The 16,391-nt window shown below is 42.0% G+C and overlaps 1 protein-coding gene across 22 annotated transcripts in view; it reads left to right on the top strand.

Moving 5' to 3' along the window:
* Positions 1 to 7,486, top strand: part of ELAVL2 (ELAV like RNA binding protein 2) — a 159,735-nt gene extending 152,249 nt beyond the window's left edge. For 14 of the 22 annotated variants that reach the window (XM_084898123.1, XM_084898120.1, XM_084898101.1 and 11 more), the window contains 2 exons: positions 3,978 to 4,016; positions 4,629 to 7,486. In XM_084898123.1, coding sequence (XP_084754249.1) covers positions 3,978 to 4,016; positions 4,629 to 4,959 — 370 coding nt within the window. In that variant the 3' untranslated portion in view covers positions 4,960 to 7,486. Of the gene's footprint in view, positions 1 to 2,389; positions 2,520 to 3,977; positions 4,017 to 4,628 lie in introns of those variants that run through there. The other 8 variants (XM_084898121.1, XM_084898118.1, XM_084898109.1 and 5 more) reach the window with 3 other exon arrangements.
* Positions 7,487 to 16,391: the final 8,905 nt, after the last annotated feature.

The following is a 16,391-nucleotide window of genomic DNA, read 5'->3' as shown; positions in this document are numbered from 1 at the left end:
TCATCTCTCCTTATATTTTTATTTGACTTGAGACGACATTGAATTTTCTCTTTTACTTGTGTGTGGGTCATAGTGTGCCCTACTGTTTACTCTCATAGTGTGTTAGCTGAATGTGTTGGAAACCAGGCAGGTGCCTTCATTTTATTCTTATCAACACCTAGCTTGGAAATGGGAATGCTCTCCCTAATATTTGGTTCTCTTCGAAGTACTACCTAGTTATAGGCTGAGTCGTATTCTTATTAATAGAAAAGTGTTTGCACTTGTATCCACAGTATATATTTTTCCATAAACTAGAGGTACCTGGGCTTGTGCTATTGCATTCATTCACTCAGAAACCCTGATCAGACATAGAAGATGAAGATAGGCTGAGGATGAAATAAACACATCAAAGGTCTTGCTCATTGTGCTGACTGGCTTTATATTTCACTTACCCATATCTTAACGGATAATATATACCCTTTTAAAGCAAGCGTCACAGAATTATCTTCATAATTTTGAACTTCTGGTCTGACTTCAGGTGCGACACGGATTGTCTTGTGTCTGACCTCCTGATGCAGTTGGTACTCGGAGTCGAAGATGTAGCCAGCCCTCCCTTTCCTTCCTTATGACGTGGGTGACCCTTACTGTTATCACCCTCACTCGGGTGGTGATGAGGGTGGTGGTTTTCGCAGGAATCTTTTTGAAGCTACCTACTCTTTGAGGATTAGTTTCATTGAAGCTAGGTTTATGTATCTAATCCTCCAGATCCACTTAGTGAGTTCTTTGTAAAGTGAACTATATCCAGCCTGAAGGCTGAGAGAGAGAGTGGCCCTGTCCCTCTGCGGGCCGCTCCACCTTCCCTCGGGAGAATATGTGAGGCACGGGCAGTAAGTGAGGACACTGGGTGCACTGCACTGATTAAATATGAGTGAAAAATACCTATTTAAAGTTTAAAAATACATACTTGATAGAGGCCTCCCACACTGCACTACATCATCCCACAGACCCCCTGCATCATTCTGGAGGCTACTTACTGACTTGGTCTCCACTAAACATTGGCTACCATTTTTAAATGACCTCCCAGAGAAGATGTGTAATCTGGAGAATGGGCGTGCGCGCGGGGGGAGGGAGGGGTGGGGGGGTGCCTGTGTCTCAGCTAACTAGAAACAAGGCCATTACAAGAGAACATGGTGTGGTGTGTGCCATGATCGCTTACAACTGCCTAGTTTATAGTTTGCCCGCTGCTGTAGGACTTGGGGTGTGTGGTACCCGTATGGAACCCCTGTGCATACTTTCGGTTCTCATGAGAAACATGGGTGTTCGTTTCTGAGAAAGAAGAGAAGAGAGATCTGCTAGGCCCACCTGCTCCCAAGTAGGAGTTCTCAGCATCACGTAGGTCCTGTTTCTTAAGTCCAATACTACTCCATGCACACCTTGTCCATGTGGGGAAGGGGAGGGGAGGGGAGAAGGAGAGGTAGAGGCAGATAAATGGGTTTAAGTTTCAAAGAACTAAATTTCTCCTAAAATGGGCACTGAGTAAAGAAATCAGGGAGAGCCTTAGCCATTTTGGCTCAGTGGATAGAGCATCAGCCCACAGATTGAAGGGCCCTGGGTTCGATTCCAATCAAGGGCATGTACCTGGATTGCAGGCTCCATCCCTGATCCTGGTCAGGGTGTGTGCTGGAGGCAACCAATTGATGGATCTCTCTTATATCTGTTTGTCTCTCTCTCTCTGTCTCTCTCCCTTTAGTCCACTCTCTCTAAAAATAAATGGGAAAATATCCTCAGGTGAGGATAAAATAAAATCAGTGAGGGTCCTGGTATCACAAAGGATTTCACAGGTGAGACAATTGTGAGACCCACTGAGAGGGTCCTCAGAGTCCTAGGCTAAAAGCCCTAGGCCTCCCTCCTCCCTGGAGATTCCCGGGGTAGAGAGTGGGGAATGAATTCTCTCACCCTTCAAGCATATAATTCACTTCGGTTTCCACCCTGTCCTAAAAATAGTGAAAGCTTGCTTAGGAGAGGCTGTCCCTGTACTTTGGTTGGTGTCTAAGCTGCTGGTGGCAGAGTGTAACAGTTCCTGCTTGGGCCAGTTAATGGGCACAGATGATATAACCAGTTTGAGTGAACTAATAAGGTTGCTTCTGCTTCTGGACCTTCCACCCCTTGGAAGGAGACCTCACCTGAGAAAATTACACATGTTTGTATCTCAGTGTGCTATTCTGTTCTACAGACATCACACGCCAGGTGCATTCTCTGTTGGTCATTCCAGCAATTTTATGAAATTACCTGTATTTTATTACTTTATGGTTGGTGATGGATTTGTTTGCATCTTTATTTCTGGTACTTGTGGCTTTCATTTTGGAGTATAAAGACATGGCATCTTTGACTGTGGTCATCACCTCTGCAGAAGCACTGCCCTCCCACCTGTGCAGTCTCTCCACACATGTGCTTTCTCCTGTGCGGGTCACACCGGCCCCCCAGCCAGCTCTCCTGATTGCTTTGATTCTGGAGTAAGCAGTTAAGGATAATGTTGGTAACCTCATCGTTTTTATTCAGTTAAATCTGCAGGATCCAGGTCCTTGCTCCCAGATCAGTGATACAGTGAGGATGAACTGTCCCTGGTCCTGAGAGGGTGGTGGGACAAGACCCACACACACACACAGATGAGGATCCTTGGTCTCTCTGATTTGTTCTGTCTCCTTACACTTGGCATTACATCAGTCCATTTCTTTATTTGCATTTTAACAAAGTACACAATTGCCCAGGGGTAATAGGGAAGAGGGATGTGTGAAATTCTTTTTCTAATTGGGAAAGACCAGAAAGAGGTGGTGTTTTGTTTTGTTTTGTTTTGTTTTGTTTTTTTGGCTTTTATAACACTAGAAGGATTTTCTCAGGTGAGTTTGAGCTTCACTTGAGGCTGAAGATTGTTAGACCATAAGGGTGAAGCATTTAATTTCAAACTTACTTTTCACATAGGAATTAAAAGAGTAAAATTATTCCCTGGACCGAGGTCCTATGTGGAGAGAGTCCAGCATTGTGGCCATGAAGGGTGGTTCTGTGGGCAGTGCATTAAGTTGTGCACACCTCCCCTAAACATGTGTAACTAATTGGTATGCATTGTGGACATTGGGAACTATTTCCAAATGCTAAGTTCTATACAATCCATTTAACTTCCGAAGTAGGAAACGGATGTGGAGAGTTTTACATTAGAGTACTGACTCACCCCAAATACTAGCTTTTTAAAACATTTAAGAGAAGTTCAGGTTGGTTGGTTGGTTTGTACATGGCTTCTTACCCCTTGAGCAGGGTTACACTCCTTGTAGCAAAATAAGCCTCCAGCTCGGGGCCTGAACTCCGCCCTGCACAGCTGCCTGGAGTGGGGAGTCTCTCGTCTTTCTTTCTCTGGTTCTTCACTGAGCACGGGGAAATGGGAGGCTTAGTGGAGGCTGTGTGTAAGAAAGGTTCTTTCTACCTGTTATAACACACTTTGATTCTAAGAAATGAAAGTCCTTCAAAGTTGGGAGGCTGAAGGGAAGTTTATGGACACCTGCAAACTGCAGGGTTTGACTACGGGTGCCACCCCTAGGCAAGTCACTTCAGCTTGTATGTGCATCTCAGCATGCGCAATAGAACTGTGAGAATTGAAGGCAGTGTTCAGTAGGTGTAGGTGTAAGTGGAGTGCTCAGAACCTCCTGGCAGAAGGAGAACCCAAGTGTTAACTATTCCAGAACCTTCACACTTCCTCTCTGAGAGCATCCTCAGTGACCACCGGTGTTTTCTGTGTGTGGCACTGGCCTCCATAGAGATATATCCATCAGAAGAGCTAGTGTCTTGTGGCAGTGGGAACCCATTCTCTGGGGAAAGCCCCAATTTTTGATGTCCCATCCAATTAGTATACACATGTCCCCTTAGAAGAGGGCAGTAACAAGCCCAGCTTTCTTGGACATCAAGGGGAACAATTAAAAACTGAAATTTGCTAAATGTGTGTTTTGCAGGTTGGACAATCTGCTCAATATGGCTTATGGAGTGAAGAGGTAATGATAGAGGTTCATGATGCTCATATTCCCTTCCCTGAGTGATCGGTTTCTTTGATTTGGGGGAGTGACTCCCTTCTAAGTTTGCGTTGGGTTTTCTTTTGCATGTACGTACCCAATGGAAGGCTGCCTTTTGAAGCACGATTGACTCAAGGGATATCTTTGTATCACTGGATGCCACCCGGTCTTTAAAAACCCATCCTTCATTTTATATTGCGTTGCGATGTTACAGCATGTTTACATATGTGTTGTGCCCCTCCCCAACCCTGCTTAAATTCCTGAAGCCCCTTCTCAATATACATATATATTTTTTTGCTATTGTGGACAGTACTATTCAGCACAGCATATAATGGCCATTTCATAACGTACTCATACCTCGATAGCACAGCATGTCTCGCTGCAAGTCACACACAGACTTTGGTTGAAACATCAAACAGCTGTATGCATCTGTGGGGGGGAGGGGAATTATGGAAGCTATGGGATGGGGAAGGGGAAAGAAGTCAGTCCATTGCTGTAACAGCCTGTTTCTGTTGTGTGTGTGTGTGTGTGTGTGTGTGTGTGTGTGTGTGTGTGTTTGTGTGTGTGTGTGTCCGTGTTTCCCATTTTGTTTAGTAGGTTTTCTCCAATGACCATTGACGGAATGACCAGTTTGGCTGGAATCAATATCCCCGGGCACCCAGGGACAGGGTGGTGCATTTTTGTGTACAACCTGGCCCCCGACGCCGACGAGAGCATCCTGTGGCAAATGTTTGGGCCTTTCGGCGCGGTCACCAACGTGAAGGTCATCCGTGACTTTAACACCAACAAGTGCAAAGGTTTTGGATTTGTGACTATGACAAACTATGACGAGGCTGCCATGGCCATCGCGAGCCTCAATGGATACCGCCTGGGGGACAGAGTACTGCAGGTCTCCTTTAAGACCAACAAAACGCACAAGGCCTAATGCGCTCTTGTCCTCGGTCCGTTTCTATATGAAAACTACCCAACAAAGGCAAGTTAAGAGAAACTTTCTACATTAGTACATGTCTTTGTAAGTCAGTGTTGAGATGGGGATTAAAAAAAACACAAAAACAAACGACTACTTAGCATCCTAAGAAATATGTGAGATTTTTTATTGCTAGTATTTGAATTAAAACTTCTTAAATATCTTTTATGTTTGAATATGGACAAGAGGTACAGGGTTTTTACCTGTCACATTGCATTCTATTGCCTTCTTTGAAGAAGGTGGACCTTTTAAAGTGTTTCAGCTAAGGGATGACATTTCTTTTCTTTTTACATAACTGCCTTGAACCTGTGAGTAAACCTTGAGGCTTTGTGTTGTAACTCCTCAGTTGGTTGTGTCTTTTTTTCCCCCCCTTTTTCCCCTTTTTTTCTGATTAGCTTTGTGTTTTGTTTACATTTGAAGCATCGCTGTTATGTCTAAGAAAAAGTATTTTGAAGTTTACATTTTTATTTATGACGTTACACACAGTATTTATTTTATAATTATGATTTGGGTTGGGGCAGGGGGGGGCTACATTATAAACGCTTATTGTAAGAATACTGGAGAACTTTTCGTAAAGCAGTACCTTGCCAAAGAGATAAGAGCCTCTTTGATGTGGGTTTAAAAAAAGCATCTATTTTTATAAAAAAGAAAATTTGGAGAAACTTTTTACTGGTCCTGGAACAAATATTTTGACTTGAATACTTTGAGAAATCTCTTCATATGACACCTAGTGAGCTTTTAAAATTTACCAGGAAATTTGCAGTGGTTGGAAAATTTAGAAAGATTTATGATGTAGAAAAAATACTTTTGAGATCTTTGTACGAAAGGAGTAGAATCCATGGGGGGAGTCAAAGGCTGCTGGTTTCGTTTTTGTAATCACCAGTGGAGCGTCTGGTCATCCTGGTTACTACGTGATAGGCGGCTCACATTGATTTGTGATTTTGAAACAAATAAAAAAAAATTTACAAAAGAATATATAAGAGCAGGCAAGAAATTTAAATTACCAAGAGATGGGGGAAAAAAAAATCTGTTCTTCCTAAAGAAATCCCTTCAGATAGAGCTCATGGTGTTTAGTGATGTACTTGCAGTATTGTTTGAAGAGTTGTTTTGTCTTAAAGGAAAACGATGTTGCACATGATTTGTACTGCAGCAAATCGGCAAACGCGATCTGAGTTGGATATATTTGAAGGTATTTTGAAGGTTCTGTTCAAGGCTAACACCTGAGCTTTGTGTAATGTAAATAAGACCTTGTGTTTATGACCCTTTCAGCTAATTTTGATTTCCGTTTCCCCCCTTACATGCCAAGTGATGTTCAGGTTTTGAATGTTTTTGTATCCGTTTTTTCCTTTGTAAATGGCATTGACATTGTTACTTGAGGTCTTGCTTAATCACTTTTGTTGTCCTGAGGACTTGAATTTACAGTGCATCAGATCTGTTGCTAATTTTGTCTGTAGATAGTCTAGCTTCCGCTGTTTATGGTGATGCTACCTTTTCATTTATAAATATGTTTGTGGTAAAAAAAGAAAAAAGAAAAATGAGTATAACCATAGGTTTTGAACAAATTTCCTTACATTTTTCATACAAGAAATCATAAATATCTGTATGCTATTGAAATTTAACTTTGTATGATGCTTAAACCACTATTTGGGGAAAAATAATAAAATAAGTCTTTACCATGTATGAAAGAAATTTTAACAAATACAAAATATTTTCTGATTAGCATCTAGCTTATAATAAATTTTCAAAAAAGCTGAAGGCGGACACGCCTTCATCAGGATGCACTGAGAACTATATAGTCACGTCCTGCTTTTTGTATAAACTGAGATGCTCACATGCTTTCCCCTAGAACAGGCAATGTGCTATGCATAACATAGTTGTACATTATCTTTGCGGTTGTGTTGAGTTTACTTTTTTATTATTTAAAATTGTAGTTATAAAAATTTTCAGTATAGTACAGTACATATACTGTGAGGCGCGTGCTAAAGTGAATAAGCGAGTTTTCATGCTGACCCACTCAATGCTATTCCGAGATCAATTGGCTTAGCACTTTCTCATATCCTTAGGTGCATTTAGATGGTCAGAGTTAACCTCTTCTGCGTTTAAAAAAAAAAAAAAAAAAAAAAAAAAAAAAAGCTAAAAAACTAAACAAAATACATGTATATACTTTAAAAAAAAAAAAAAATAAGGTTTCCCTGGCGGGAAAACAGCATCTACATGCTTCTTTCCTATACTACTGTAGCAAACCGAGGCATTGATGAGAGGGCATGCAAATTGTGCTTCACTTTACAGTGTTTATCAGAGCACTTAATAAAATGTAAGGCTGGTATTTATTTGAAGTTGTACAGTATGACTTAATTCACATCTGTTGGAATAGAAAATATATTCTGTTGAGTATTTAAGAGGCTGTACATGTTTTCTTTTGTGTTTGGATTCTTTGTACTTTTTCATGTTCAGTACATCAATAAACAAAGTTGAAGGGAAAGAACAGTGTGGTGAGTAGGTCTTTACACACATATTTTGGGGGCTCTGTGCTCTGACTAATCAGCTTGCTCTATGGAATTAAAAGAGGTTCCCTCCAAGTGTTAGTTGAAAGCGGAGTTGTCGAAGGTAAGAATTCCTAAAGGCATGCTAATTAAAGTAGAATGTGCAAAACAAAATTTTTTGAATGACACCTTCTGATTAGGTAGCGTTCACATATCACTTGGTGAATAATTTTTATAAGAATACATGCTTTCATGGACTAGTTGTAAAGTTTGGGTAATTGGATGCTGACATCATACATCATTCTATAGCTTTGATTGAATAACCATCACCTTACCCCCCTCCCCCGCCCCCCAAATGGGAGTGGTTCTCACACATTTCTTTGAGCAAAAGAAAAATCAAATGGAAGGAAGGTAACTTATTCTGCTTTCCCTAGCGAGATTTGACTCACCTGTAGAACTAACTGTTGGTGTATGAAGTTTGTATTTGTTGTCCAAGAGCCTCTTCTCTAAAATCAGAAACTCGATTTTCATTAAGTTAGAGTCCATGTGAGTAGTGCATACAAAGCATGAGCTGTGCCCATCCCGTGTTTCAGGTATATATTCCATTCTTATGACATCCCTAGCACACCCCGAGAGGAAGAAGAATGTTTCTTGCTATCTTATATGCAAAGATGCTACTTCTATAGAACTTCAGAAAATTTAATATAAAACATTGACGTTCTTTTTTCTTTCTTTCTTTCTTCCTTCTTCCCCCCCCCCCTTTTTTTTTTTAACGAAGAATAATAAATAACTTCCTTTCATTTACTTGTATCTGTAAGCTTTTTGGTAAAAAGCTATTCTAAAAAGTAATTGTCCTGAATTCACAACTTAGCAGTCGAGAGTGGATCTGAGTGACAAGACGATTCCTTTTCTTCCAACGTGCAGTTAATCACAGATCCCCACACTCCCTTCTTGAGTATATGAATCCACACTCTAACTTTGTGGTGTTAGAATGCCCTCCCTTACCTCTCTCCTCTGACATGCCTATCAGTGTTTTGACTCGCTTGCATGCCAGCAGTGCTCTTATTTGAGCAGATAGTGGAAACATCCCAAGGAAAGGTGATTTGTAAAACTGCTTGATTTGAGAAATGTGTTTTCCTTAGAATGTTTTCTCACCTAATGCTTGGAAATAAATCATTTAGGGTATCACCGTTTAGTGCTGGAATAGCCAGCGTAAATTTTTTACGTTTAATCTTAACATCATTTGATATTATTTTAATATTACTTGAGAAAAAGTGTTAGCAATTTAACATTCCTGTGTTGTTTTTTTTGTGTGTTTTTATTTTTTTTTTAGATAAACAGATTGCAAGAATCCTATCATTACTTGATAATGAGGATCAAAAAATGTAGTGGAAACTTGTAACTTCCTATTCAAAGCGTTACCCAGAAATAAGAAAATGCATGTATTTTAACAATAAGTATGTTGAAATTTTAATAGCCTTGTAGAACAACATGCATATATCTTCTATTGTGTAGAAGATACAAAAAAAAGGAGGCAGTGGTTTTGCTCCTTTTTGCCCGTGCCTCCATTTCAGAACCTCAAACAGTGAGGAACACAGAAATATCGCTAAAATTGTGGCAGCATTTATTATTGTTTAAAGAACATTTATAGCTTCAGTTATTGCAACAAATGGTTTATTTTTTACTGTTCTTTGTACTGTTTCTCTGAAAATTCACCAAAGTTGGCCCAATGCCCTTCAAATTGGAAGGATTAAAACATCTACATCATTAACACAGGAAGCCTGTATTAAGCTTTCCAGAATTCTGGAAATAGAATTCATAGAAATAAACCAGAATTCTCTGGTTGTGCAGCACAGGCTTACTGGTTATTCTTGTACTGTGCTGTGCCCTAAGTCTATGAAGATGAACAAAATGTGGCTCTTTGTCTTCTTGGAAATGGTCACCCTGGAGGGAGGACAGACATGCTACCAGGCCAGGCTGTACTGTCCTTATACTGTAGTCAGGAGCAGGCGTCAGGATAACGGGCTATAGCTTTTTTAGAAATAAACCCAGTTACAACTTGCAAAACTGAGCCTGCTCTGCCCTTCTTACAGAAGCTGCTTTTCCTTATTTGGATTGGTGATTAGCTCATTTGCATATGCTTCAGTCTGACTTCAGTATCCTTCAGCTTGGCGAATCTGAAGATGCTCTTATATTCATTCAGTTGTCTAAATCCTTTCTGAGACAAAATAAAAGTTACATACCGTAAGACACTACCTGGATAGTTGGGTTAATGGAGGCATTTGGATTCTCTTGCTTTCTCTAAACATATAATATATGGAGTAATAATTTGCAGAGTACTGATACGGTACGATACCCTGAATATTAAAAGGATGCTGACTGACTTTATTCTACTTTGAATCAAGACATGTCACAGGGTTGGGGATCTCACATTCAGAATTAATATTCCTTTTAGCTTAACCATGTAGGTTAAGATGCAGTAGTTGATACTAACCCCCAGAAACACTCATGGCTCTTACGTTTACAAATACCTGATAGCCAGCAGGCATGAACCCCTGCTGTTATACAGTATCTTTAAAGGAGCAGACATTAAGTGCGGGGAAGGCATGTGCCTCTGTTCTCACTCAGCTGCTCTTGTGCTCCTCCTCTGGCCATGCCCACAATTAACCATACAAGTCAAAGTCAAGGGTGCTGTGGACAAAGTGGGTGAGAGTGTGTGTGTGTGTGTGTGTGTGTGTGTGTGTGTGTGTGGAGAGTAATTCCTCGGGTGGGAGTGGGAGATGGCACAGGAATGAGAACAGTTGGACTGGGCCATTAAGAGGAGGTGGGGTTGAAGAGATTGAGAGAATTTAAGAAGAGAACCCTGGTCAAAGACATGTTACCTAGGGTAAGCCTTCTTTAGCCCAGGTCAATATTTAATATAGACCTGAGTTCATTAAACGTTGTGTCCAGGACTAGTTAAATCTCAGAGGAGTCATACATTTAAGGCCATAATGAATTACAGAATATCTAAACATCTAAAAATATCTGCCAGGGTAAGCTATATGTGATTTTTTTTTTTTTTTTTTTTGAGTGGAGACATGTATTTAGAGCACGTGGTTCAGAGTACTCAAAAAGGCCAAACAAAAAATCTCCCAGTAATACCAGACTGGACTAGTGTATTTCCCAGAATATATACCTTTCAAACGCAATGATTTGAGATGATAAAAGCCTTTTTTAAGTATTTATAGCATTTCTAGTGTCGTGATGCCTGGTTTACTCTTAAGTTTTGATATATACTTTATATTTTCTTACCCATATCACTCAAGAATCACCTTCATAGTAGGTAAGGAGAAAATTATAAAATCCAAATATTTCTGGGGTATTTCTAAGATGAGGTTTCGGCTTCATAGCTTTTTATCTTTGGTTTGGAAGCAACAGAGGTTAGGAGAAATGCAGGAAAGAAAGCAGCCGGTTTAGACAGCTCTTTAGGGGAAGGGCTGGCTGCTTTGTGTTTTCACGCCGAGGGGTAACCTTGATTGTCGCTGTGCACTCCTTCCGAGAAGCCTCCCTGCCCAGTTTCAGAAGCAGCCAGCCCCTCTGCACTTCCTGGGACACAGGATGGAAGTGGCAGCCACTCCGGGGGGAACCCACCCTCTGGATTGAAGCACGAGGTTGGCAAGGTGGCTCCGACCTTGGATTGCACTGCAGCTGGGACCGAGGTGCGGCACGCCGTGGCACTCAGGTTGGGAAGCTCTGCTTTCAGCGCTTTGTCTTTTTAAAAACGTCCCTTTTGGCACTTCTCTGACTGACTGTACACGGAGCTCCTGCTCTCTGCCAGTTGCTGGGCTGTCTTTCAGGGCTGAAGATTTTCGTTCGTTTTAACTTGGGTTTTGAGTTGGAGGACACCCCAAGGGTCTTGTTCAGTTCCTTGTTTTGCAGAGGTGTCAGGCTCCGGAAGTTAAGGTTCTTTCCTAACTTGAGACCTGGCGCGTGACCCCAGCTCTACCGTGTTTCCCCAAAAATAAGACATCCTCCGAAAATAAGACCTAACGCCTGGAAAGATAAGACATCCCCTGAAAATAAGACCTAGTGCAACTTGGGGAGAAAAAATTAATATAAGACACTGTCTTATTTTCGGGGAAACAGGGTAGCAACTCTTGGAACGCTGTTCTTTGTTGTCATTAACGAACTAAAACTCTGAATTAATGTGCATTAACTGCGCCCTTTTGTGGGGTCAGATCTCTTGAATCTTGCAGGATATGTAAGGCATCTAGAAATTGACTAGAGTAGAGGTAAGTACACGTAGCATTCTATTTGACACATTCTATATAATTTACATCCTTGTGGGTAATTTCAATCAATAATAATGTAGTCACTGGAGAAAATTTATTAAGTACAGCACGTACAAGGAAAAGTTACCATATTTTCCGGCGTATAAGACAACCCCCCTAATTTTACAGTTAAAACATAGGTTTAGGCCTATATTCGCTGTATAAGACTACCCCCCACTTCCGAGGCAACACCAGTTCTTTTTTTAATAGACCGCCTCTCTGACTCTGGCCAATCTGAGCAGGCTTTTTACTAGAACACAGTGTCGTCTTATACGCCGGAAAATACGGTATCCAGTCCTCCCTTAAAAAAGATAACCTATTTTCTCGGATGCTTTTTGTGTTAAGTTTATGTAACCATATCTAATATTTTCTTTATAAAGATAAAGCATTCATATTTGTGGGGGTTTTTCCCCCTCGAGAAGGATGTTTTCCCCCCTTGTGATTTATTTACATGAGTATATGGAAAAGACTTTTTTAAACAGACATAAAATAATGCATTTCTAATTTTGGTTTAAGACATAGTCCAAGCAAGCTGCTGTCTGGTTTTTACTGCATGGATCTCTGCTGACATTTTGTCAGGGAGGTGTCAAAGTCAGAAACCCTGCTTGGTTTTCCATTACCACCCATCCTCCAGGCTTTTATCAAGGCTGAAGACAGATGGAAGTTCAGAAACCTAGGGGTGATGTCTTCAAATCGCCGTTTGGGGAGGTGCCTCCATGTTACTAGCCACTCTCAAGGTGGGCAATTTGGTTTGCAAGTTTCAACTAAGGAGCAGGAGCCTGGTGGGGGGGGGGGGGGAGGAGTAGGAAGCTCTGAGTCCTCCTTGGAGACAAGAGGACACCGAGATGCCCAGAGTACTGATAAGCCAACTTCTCTCCTTCCTCTCTTTAGCAAAAGGAAAGGCTCCCTTCCTGGACAGAGACAAGGAGGGGAGGATGACCAGCCCAGTTGTGGGTGAGTAATTTTCCCTCTTTTCCATGGGTCTCTGATTGCAGTGATGTGTCTTGCCGGGGCCTGGGTAAACGCTGGCTCCTTTGTGCATGGGCTCTGAGAAGTCATTGATGGCAGAGGAGCACTCTAAAAAGGATCGAGGGAGCTGAAAGATGCTCGTTAGCGTGCATCTGGATCCTGCCATGACATCACAGGCGGCCCGCAAACAGCGCTCCGGGAGGCAGGCAGCCTTTTCGGCCCTTTCTTTAACAATGAGACGTAGATTGGTCCTGTTCTCTATGCAGGCATCCGTAAGAGTAAATGTCTATTTTTACGGGAGCGCTGCACTTTAAAAATAGCTCCAATCAATGCGACTCCTTTCCTCCATATGTTAAAAAGTTATACATGAGTTAAAATATCTCAGATTGCTTAAATTCTCCCAGGCACAAGGCACTTTCCTTTTTTCTTTCTTTTTTTTCCCTTCTTTTGGAGGTGAGGGTGTGGGTAGCAGAATGGGATGAGGGCATTAATGGTAACATGAGGACTTTCCTTCTGGCTTCCTCAACCCTGTTTGCTCTCTCAGACTTCTTTACCAGGAGCAAGGCTTTCCCACCAAGACTTGAGCTACCCAGCAGTTGAAAATTTATTAATATTTGACGGGTGCAGTCTCCTTCCTGGAGCGATTGTTTATTTTGGTTGCCGAGAGCAATTAGCTAGAACAGTCACAGTTGCAGCTGTTAGATACCGTACGCTCCGGTGGAGACCGCAAAAAGCCTCCCGTGCATTTAGGATCTGCATGGGGATGGTTCTTCATGGGCTGCTTCTGGAATCTTCCATGCTGGCCAGTTCAGGTGGGCGGTCCGGAGCCAGAGCAAGTGCTCCAGGGCATCGTCGGCATGCTTGTCTCCATCAGAGGCGCCCGCACACCTTGCTTTGTGGAAGCCCCTGGCTGGGGCCACTTAGTGCGGGAAGAACCTGTACCAGCCCTTTCTCTCCGAGTCCTCCCCATGCTAACCTGGATAGGGCTCATCCCAAAACACTCCCCTTTTTTCTCTCCTCAACAATTTGTCCTTTTTGTGGGTATGGTTCTTGACTTCTTGGGGCTTTTGTGGACTCATTTGCATGTGTTCAGTGTGAGAAGGAGGCCCACAGACACACTAGTACATGTTTAGGAGAGGGCCTTCCTGCAGTGGCTCCTGTAGGATGCCTGCCACTCCAGAAAGAGCGGTGCAATCAGGGGACTGTTTTGCTGCTTTTATAGCGTCTGCACGTTCGCCTTTGGAAGTAGGTTTGGTAGAAAAGAACGGGTGTGCACATATTTAAAAATCATACTGCTCAGAATTCACAATATGCTTTTTTGGGGGTACATTTTCTTGTTTGGATCTCCCAGTAACCTTGTGAGGCAGGGACTTGTCCTTCTATTGCAGAAGAATAGATAGTTTCAGAGTCGGCAAGTAGCCAGCCACCTGCTCAACTTCTCTGTGCTGTAGCCAGTTACTCTGGTAGATAAGACAGTCATATTTGGTGTGTTTTACTGCTGGCATGGTGAGCTGAAGCAGGCTGATGAAATGGCTTGATCTTAAAGGCTGCCGGAGCTTGCTCTGAGGCACAAGACCAGTTCAGAGTGGCTCCTCGGTAGAGTGGGATCTGGCTGGCTTAGTAGAGTGAACTCCTATCTATATTTGAAGAAATAACTTGGGAATCTCAGAGAGTTTTGGGGGATCCAGAATGTTCAATGGAAGTTGTTTCCTGCTAGCTAGCAAAAGTTAATTAGAAGTCATTATGTTTTGATTAGATTTAGACACTTCTATGAAGATATATTTAAAGCAGCCTTTCACATGGCAATTGGTTGACTAGATGGCAACCTGCTTATTCAGCCAGCTTAGATCTATTATTTAGTCAACTGGAGCAGTTTTTAGTCACACCCCCTTCCAATACAATGTTCATATAAATGGAGAAGTAGGAACACCGTTGAGTTAAATGTTAATTTAGTAACTTGAATGAAAATTTTCTGTGAAATCTTTCTCTTTTTGCTGACTATCTTTAAGCAATAGCATAGTCTTCTAAAAGTATTCTAACTTGAATTGAACACACAAATTCAGCAAAATGCAAGACTTTGTTCCTTCCTCTCTCCTGAAGATTAAATATGACTGGTGGATGGCTTTCTTGATTTTTCAGACTCTGTGAGACATCTTACGTTTTTAAACTTTTTGGAAACCCAACCCGTGTATACTAGGGTACCACATATACTAGAATTGAAGTGTGTTTATTGGACAAAATTTTTAATACTCAGATTTGATTATAAATACCTTTGAAAGCAATGTGGCAGTGTACTCTGAGGTAAACTAGTTCACGTAGATTGGCCAGAATATTGGAACAGAGGAGCTAGGGCACCTCCCTGTGACGCTATCCTTTCCATCACAGCAGACGGCAGTTGAGGGGAGCACCCCGTTAAGGAGACTTCTGGGTGGGATTTTGAACAGAGATCCTGAGGTTTTGAAGACTAGGCAGCGATATTAACCTCAAAGGAAAGCATCCTATCTGAGCGGAATCATGTGTAAAGCGGATCTTGCATTACTTATGGAATGTGCTGCCCTCCTCAAGGGTTCTCCAATGGAGGTGTGCATGATACTCTCTTTTGAAGCTTGTTGATATAGATGCTTGAGGCTCACCCCTAGTTTCTGGTTCACTGCCACTAGGGTGAGTCCCAGACAGGCTCCGGAACAGGCTCCTACTGGTCTAGTGGTTGGAATGAGCTGCTGAGGATGTAGGAAGGCAAGGTGTCCCTGCTCCGCCTATTTTCCCTTCCTTCTCTCTTGTTCTCTTCAGGTCCTGAGGAGCCTGTGGTTGTCTACTCCTATCTTAGTTTTCACCTAAAAAAACCTATAGTTGTTTGCATGTTTTAAACATGTTAAAAAGTTTACATGCAGTGTGTCAGATTTAACATCACAAGAGAGGTACCCTAATGATCTCTATTTTACAGAGGAGTAAATGAGAGTTAAAGAGGTTAAGACGCTTGTCCAAGGACTGTAGGCAGTAAATGGTTGAGCGGCCAGAATGCTGTGCACCATCTGACTTTAGGGCCTGCTATCCTCATGACCAACAACCGGAATGGTTACCAGCGGGCTGCCATGTTGGAAATAGTAGATTTTACCCCAAAACGAGGCCATTTGGTTTTATTGCTGCAGATGCATCTCCTATTGGAAAAGAGTCCAGCTGGTACTCTGTGTGTTTTTGTGAAGTCTACAATATGTAGATATGCCATTTCACGTGTTAGCTCGCATTCTAGACTGGGAAGTCCCCTAGGATAGGGTCTTTCTGGGGCTAAGCTCAGTTCTCTTTCCTCTGTGCCCACCATGGTGCCTTATACATCGTAAGTGCTCAGAATCCTTGTCCACGTAAAAGGGAAGCAGGAAGTTCGAGCAGCTGCTGCTTGCTCAACATTAGGGTTGTTGTGAGACATAGTTTATTCTTACATTTATGTTCTCTGTCTGGAAATTAGTGTTTCTAATATCTGTGCTTCGCAGATACTTCCTGTTCGCTTGCTTTGTTTTGAGGGTGAGTCACGATAGGAAATCATACCTAAATTGTAAAAGGATGATAAGAAAAGTGTGGAAAAGGAATTACTGTGCTCTGGGAGGAAGTGCCAGTTGATACTCCAGGG

Source organism: Pipistrellus hanaki, assembly GCF_964339955.1.
Source record: "Pipistrellus hanaki genome assembly, chromosome: 11".
Lineage (NCBI taxonomy): Eukaryota > Metazoa > Chordata > Mammalia > Chiroptera > Vespertilionidae > Pipistrellus > Pipistrellus hanaki.
This window is presented reverse-complemented; position numbering and strand designations above follow the sequence as displayed.